At 38.6% G+C, this 7,334-nt stretch overlaps 2 protein-coding genes across 2 annotated transcripts in view; both read right to left on the minus strand.

The window, feature by feature from the left end:
• Positions 1-6,705, minus strand: part of LOC109468533 (talin-1-like) — a 12,981-nt gene extending 6,276 nt beyond the window's left edge. Inside the window, exons 1-4 of the mRNA XM_019766776.1 lie at positions 6,562-6,705; positions 4,922-5,110; positions 4,305-4,487; positions 2,387-2,527 (exon numbers count right to left, since the gene is read on the minus strand). Of these exons, the coding sequence (XP_019622335.1) occupies positions 2,387-2,527; positions 4,305-4,487; positions 4,922-5,110; positions 6,562-6,705 (657 nt within the window). The remainder of the gene's footprint in view (positions 1-2,386; positions 2,528-4,304; positions 4,488-4,921; positions 5,111-6,561) is intronic.
• A 602-nt stretch (positions 6,706-7,307) lies between these two features.
• Positions 7,308-7,334, minus strand: part of LOC109468535 (membrane-associated phosphatidylinositol transfer protein 1-like) — a 22,292-nt gene continuing 22,265 nt past the window's right edge. Inside the window, exon 19 of the mRNA XM_019766777.1 lies at positions 7,308-7,322. Coding sequence (XP_019622336.1) covers positions 7,308-7,322 — 15 coding nt within the window. The remainder of the gene's footprint in view (positions 7,323-7,334) is intronic.

The raw sequence follows: 7,334 nt of genomic DNA on the forward strand, positions 1-7,334 counted from the left end.
TTTCATTATATATATAATCTATTGAGATGTTCACAATATGTAACAATTAGAAAATTTTCTACTTTTTTTAAATCTATACTTTGAAATTATCTAGTAAACATTGTGTTTTTTTCGAAATGGTTACAATTTGTAATGTGGAATATAGCAATATAGAATTGACTCTAGGCCTTGGGCAAGCACTTCCAATTAAATTGTAATTTAGACTTATTACAAATCCTGTAAAGATTCTCATCATTAATTTTTTGTTCATAATCTAAATCTAATCTAATCATGACACTACAAACTAGTTGTGGGATAGAAAGATTTGGCCAAGACATGGCTCTCAGCGTGTGAACCCAGGCCATCTGACACTGTCATTACAATGTCATGAGATTTTCTGATAGGATATTTTTTCGGGCTATTGAGCCAGTGCCAGTGCACCCATGTCAGGGTAGCCCGACCAGACTCTCTAATTTGATAATTGGACAGTGGTCATTTGCATGCCTGGAACAATAGGTGACCTGAGGTATGACCCGCATGACAAAGGTGCAGGAACAGAATAATTACAAAAGAAAATGTAACATGAATTTCCTAAAGCATTGTACAACTCCTTGCACTGAAAGCAAGTTCATGTTGCAAATTGAGGATCGATTCCTTGCTTTTTATGTTTTCAGTGTACATCGGCTGAGGCTTATACATGGCAGGATTATGGCACTAAAACTCCAAATGTTTTCCTTTTGATTTAAATGTTTCCATGGAGTTATTGTTTATCTGTTAACCATATCCATTCATCTTGTTTTGTTGTGACCTGTACTTAGCCAAGTCTTCATTCTTTAAAAAAAAAGATAAATTTCTACCCCCATGATGTTTCAAAGGGATTTGGCCAGGGGAGTTGCCCATCCATAGTAGGACAAATTGGACTATACCTGCCAAACAGAAACTGTAAGTGACCATGAAGTGTCCTCAAAAGTTGGCTTCCAACACCACAACCAATCAGGTCTAATATGAAGTGTTCTTGCTGAGACAAGGGTCTTTTATGATGCTATCTGATCTTTTTTAGTCATAACCGTTACACAAATGTTACACCCCGCCCAGGTATCAGCCCAGGTAGCACAGCAGGAGCAAAATCCACCTCCTCAAACATGTTCAAAAAGCTTTCTACTAGAAAGAGACTTTTTGCAGTCTTAATAGCAGAACAATTCTTCCCATGTACAGGAAAAATTCTTCCAGTAGAAATTTCTGAAGCTTTTGCAGAAAATGTTCAAAATGAATATTCATGAAAGTTATCATCATTCATACCTGTACATCATACTTGTCAATAATATGTAATCACTTATTGAAAATATTAGCTGAAAATGTGAAGGGTGTTTATTAATATGAAGTGATATGAAGTGAAGTGTAAACCATCATCAATCTGGAAGCATCAATTTGGAAGCATATTTTTGTTTCCCACTTTCTGTTTGGTGTTTAAAGTCTGAAGGTTCTCTATCATAAGGCCTAATCATCAGCCCAGCCTGTCCACAGACCGACAGGCCTGTCCAGGCCCGCGGGCTAACCATTGAGCCCAGACCTCTCATGAATTTATCACAAACTTGTTAATTACACAGGTGTGAAAATGTGAATTCTCATTAATTCAGTGGTTTTCATGGGGTGTTCATGAGGCTAATTGGATGCGGTCTGGATGCGGGCTGGCTAACTCAGGCCGCGGGCTAAAGTTTAGGACTGCCAGGCTAAGCTGCTGGGCATGACGGTGTGTGTTCTAGACCGCCAGGCTTGCAATTTTTAAAGTCAAATATCTTGATAAATTTGTACATTCTGACCATAAAAAAAAGCAACCTGGTACTGAAGATAGCATGATCTTTCCAATGGCATGCAAAAGTTCACTGTACATCCAGGAATAACAAAGTTGAAAATCAGGGGTTTCAACATAGGTGTCTCAAAATTCGGAAAGTGACATTCCAAAATTGAGGTGACCAGTGTTATTATGTTACTGTGGTGTTTTTACATTCGTTGAGGACAGAAACTAAAACAATGAAGGTTGCATATTAACATCTGTTGAATTATTTCTAGCAATATAGTCGGGTTGCCTATTCTCTCTATTGACAGACAGAATAGCATTGCCACTGTTAAACGTTACAAACCACAATGTCATGTTCAATGTTAAAAAGAATGCAAAAAATTTCATTCTCTATTTGTCAGATTTGACCTATAGTAAGTTAATTGATGTTGAGCATAAAAAGCCCCCAAACCTCAAAACACACAGAAAAACGTATGTTTTGCGTATGTTAAATGTTTAACGTCAATGCAAATGAGATTTTACCCCCTGGCACAATGCATCATGAGAATGGAAAACTCGTGAATAACATCATTACAAGCACAGCTGTCCCACATGTATCCCACAGCGTACCTGTGCCTGTATCTCCATGGCGATGGTGGGTACCCTCCTCTTGCTGAGCTCGATGTTCCTCTCCTCCTCCTCGATGGCCGCCGCCTGCTGCGCCGCTTTCACCAGCTCCTCAGACGCATGCTTCACGCGGTTTCCTGCTTGCTGTGGGCGGGAGGGAAAATAAACTGTCAAAAAAAGATCTTTTGTATACTACTAATACTATACAGTATAATCAGTACATCTAAATGTCAGAAAAATTAGAGTCTTTGTTGTATATTATTCCAAATGGTGCACCCAAAAAATTTCATGTGAACACAATTTTTTGGGCTGGGTACACCCATTTTAAAAGTGAACTTCGAGCCATGCTTAGTTTGAGACTTATACAGGTTGAGTGTTTCAGGATTCTGATATTTGACTCTAAGAAAAAGTACTGGACCCCTTAGCACTGAACAAAAACCTGTTTGCATGATAAAAACCCATGATGATACAGACAAAATAATTTGAGTCACTCACTGGCACAGATGTAGACAAAAGATGAAGACTATTACATAAGTGTAGAAGAAATATTTGATTTGTGCTAGAAAACCAAACTTTTGAACCAACACTAAGAAAATACATTAATTTTGTAGAACTTTCTGTAGCCCTTCTTTCTTAGTGTTGGCTTAAAAGTTTGGTTTTCTGGACAACTTTGATTTAGTTTGTTACAACAGAAACTCATACTTTGTTAAAGTTTAGTAGACAAGTAGGAAAAAAAGTTGGTTTCCATGGAAACACCAAGAATGGAAGGTCAGGTGATGACCTTCAACCTTTGACCCACCTGGACGTATTCCTTATAAGGACAGGCAGTAGAGAGGGGAGGGGGGCAGACAGGAGCAAGGTCAGAGGTGAGAGGTGAGAACAGAAGTTTTAGTGGACAAAGTTTGGATCTACAAAAAACAGTCAGTGAAATTTTTACAGGAGAATAGCATGCAGAAATGTAGCCTGGTTACCAAACCTATTATAGCTCCCGAGTCCTACAGCCTACTAGTATTTGTAGAGAGGATGTAGGAGTTGGGAGCTATAATAGGTTATTTGGTAACCAGGCTAGCATAAATGGTGTTTCATGTGTGAAAAAAGTTCTCAAAGTTAACCAAACAACAATAGTTTTCAAATTTCAAACATTTTATCTCATTTTTCTATGTCTTTAAGTGTTTGCACAAGTTTTCATCATCATCAGAATGACATCAAGTCATGAAAATGCCGTCCAGATACAATTCAATAAGGAAATGATGTTTCAATTTGAGACCATGTAAAACATTGAAGTGAGACATTGTCACAATGAAGCACACACAATGAGTCCTGAGAGATGGTTACACAAAGATGAAGATGATGATAGTTGTGAGTTGAGAAAAAGGCAAGAGGAACATGCAGGAGGATGTGTTGCTATGGTTACTGTGTTGCTATGGTTACTGTGTTGCTATAGTTACTGTGTTGCTATGGTTACTGTGTTGCTATAGTTACTGTGTTGCTATGGTTAGTAGTGTTAGCAGAAATGTCACACAGATGTACATTTAGAAACATGAGCTTTCACATCCGAACTTCATAACTATATGGTAGACGTAGAACACCAGCACAGGTGAACTGTCTGTATCACCTGTGCTGGTGAATGTAACACCTGTTCTAGGTGAGAGAAACGCCTATCTCAGGTCAAACACTGTAAAAAAGTTTCACCTGTTTCAGGTGACAAAAAATCACCTGTCTCACCTGTACAGGTAAAACACCAGTACAGTAACTATACTACTCAATAAAAAAGTGTTGCCTGTACAGAGAAGCAGAACACTTGCACTATGTACAGATAAGACACCTATACTACTCAGTAGAAAAGCAGAAGACCTGTATAGATAGGACTGTCCCAGGCAAAAACATCACCTGTCTCAGGTACAAACACCTGTATTCTCACCTGTAGTCTCCTCATAGCCTCGGAGTCGGGGTCAGCCTTGACCTTGCAGGCAACCAGCAGCTGGGCCGTGGAGGCCGCCACTTGTTTAGCCGAGGAGATCAGCTTCTCTTCGCTGGCCAGACCCTGGACCATCTCATTGGCTGCCTCGCACAGGGAGCCGGTCGCCGCGGCAACCATACGGGCCTGGGAGGAACATTTATCATTAATAATCATATTTCAATGTTCAGTCACTATTTTTTAACTTTTGAGTGGTAAAAATTATACAAAATTATCAAGTGAATAATCTTTCAAATTCATTTTTCATTACAACAGTACAATGTTATTCAGCTTGGAACACAAGAAACATCAGTACATCTTCTAGCACTTTACTTTAAATACAATGTCCCATATCTTGGTATCAGGTGCATATTCTTTTCATTTCTTGTTTAATGATTCATCAAGCAATACTTCATGAAAAATTATATTGTCCAACTTGCAGCTAAGACGAGTCCCTGTGACCACTGTCTGTATACATGTATATGTACAATGTATTTCTGTTGTCATTGTTTCATACCTGAATGTATGATAGTCAAACAGTTAATCATTTATCTAAAATTTAAAAACATAACCCGACTCACAGCAGAGATGAGTCCCTGTGACCACTGTCCGTCGTCGTACGCCATGGCCCGGGACGCTCCGACCTTGCCCTGCGCCACGAGCTCCCGCTGAGCCGTCGACGCGGCCTTCACCAGCGCGCTCGTCGCCGCGGCGATGGACTTGGCGGCCTCCAGGATCTGCTCCTCGAAGTTCAAGGTCTCGTCTACCTCCTGGTGATGGACAGGAGAAACAGACAACAAAATTGCAAATCAAAAATTCTTATAATGTTTAGTACCCAAAATAAGTAAAATATATGGTGATATATTATACTAATATATGCTAATATATATATATATTAATATGCTAATATATGCTAATATATATATCAATATGCTAATATATGCTAATATATGCTAATATATGCCATAAATGCTAATATATACAAAATTCAGTCTCTAAATATACATATGAACAAGAAAACTCATTTATCACATATCATTGAGATTATTATGATTCTACCACTAATCAAAGAACAATAATGCTAACAAAATCCAGACACTTTTATCACATATTCTTAAAAATTAACATTCTTCATTTTTAAATCTAACTCTATTTGAACCTAACTTAAAGTAAGATAATGCTGGCATCTGATAGAAATATGAATTCTTTTTGGCTAGTTTCTAAAATTTCACTTCAACAATATAATCTAAGACAAATTTGCATATCTAATACAAAATGTACTACCAACAGATACCAACAGTCTAATCATGTACACCTATATAACCTACATCGTGCATGACAAGAAGTGCGTACAGGGTCTTGGTGCAGCATCAGGCAGGGTTGGCTGTGTGTATGGGGCCTTGGATCATATGTTCGATATATTGGTTGGAGTGAAGGTAACAACCAAATATCAAACATATCACCCAGAACACCACAAGGCTTCCGGGTTGCTATGGAAACTGGTCGCTAGGCAACTGGTCGCTAGGCAACAACGTTCCACAAGGCACGGACATGGTGTGGTTGCTAACTAAGCTAGAATCTCTGTAACTAGATTTTGTCTAGCCCTCAATGAAAACCAACGAGGAGGCTAATTTGAGTATACCGTGAATGAACAAAGGCTCGAACAAACAAACAAACAAACATATACAAGATAAGCACCACACTGTCAGATATAAACTAGTTTAAACCTTACCCTTCCAAACCTCTGTATGTGTAGGCAGTAGGGAAGACATTGGCAGACATGTTAGCTTAGCCATGAAACTGTCAACAGTACAGCAGTACAACAGCACCAAAACTAACTTTCAACACTCCGTAACACAAAAATACTTTCCATGACACCAATGTTAAAAGACCACATTGCAAATGCATTGCTTAACTTTATGAGCATACTATATTATACATTGTACTGACTTGTTATAGTGGTTTCTTAGCAAATACTTGAAACAACTGGTGGGGTTTGGTTAAGATATGAAGGACCTTCTTACATGTAGTACTTCTTACACCTCACAAAGACAAGATGTACCAAGGATGTACACACTTTCGCAAGAATATACTTTCAAAGCTTACTAAGTCTGTAATTTAAACTATAGCCCCATATATCAATGTTAGCTGCAACATTCTAACCCCAACTCAAATCCCAACCCCAACTTGACCCTTAGACCACCCCTGACCTGTGACCTACCTTGGCCTTAGGTCGAGGTTTGAGCTCCGACAGTTTCTTGGCGGCGGCTTCGATGGCTGAAGCTGCTCCCAGCAGCTCATTTTCTGCTACAACTGTGGGGTCCTCTGGGTCAACCCATTCTGATCCTGCACAGGGGGATGGCATTTTTGTGACTTTCTGTAGGCTGTCATACTACCAAGTTTGTATTTATGTAAAATATATGTGAACAAATATGTACACTATATCTGAAAAGCATTGTACTTTACATTAATTTTGTTACTCCTTTTAGCTACAAAATCATCACAATTGTGAACAGAACAAGTAACATGTTCTCAACTAAAAACAGAAATTCTACCATTCAATGAATGTAATTTGCATTTAATGAATGTACTTTACATTCAATGAATGCAGTATTTGCATTCAATGAATGCAGAATCTGCATTCAATAAATGCAGTATTTCCATTCTGCATTCAATGAATGTATTTCACATTCAATGAATGCATTTATCATTCATTGAATGTATTCAGCATTTATTGAATGTATAATGCATTCATTGAATGCATTTTAGCACATATGTAATACCTGTATGATTATTTTACATATATACATGTATCACACTATGTACGTATATATAAAATACAACACGGGGTATTCCGTATCGCCTGATGTACCAGTCCGACCGCGCATTGGATCGCCTGACGCAAGGGTACCGAAGTAACGGGTTCCTCATTGGCCAGCCAGTGCTGAATTCGCGGGGAAGGTGGTGTCAGCACTCGGGGCCCTGTACGGAAGG

Source organism: Branchiostoma belcheri, unplaced genomic scaffold (assembly GCF_001625305.1).
Source record: "Branchiostoma belcheri isolate BF01 breed outbred unplaced genomic scaffold, Haploidv18h27 scaffold2, whole genome shotgun sequence".
Classification (NCBI taxonomy): Eukaryota; Metazoa; Chordata; class Leptocardii; order Amphioxiformes; family Branchiostomatidae; genus Branchiostoma; species Branchiostoma belcheri.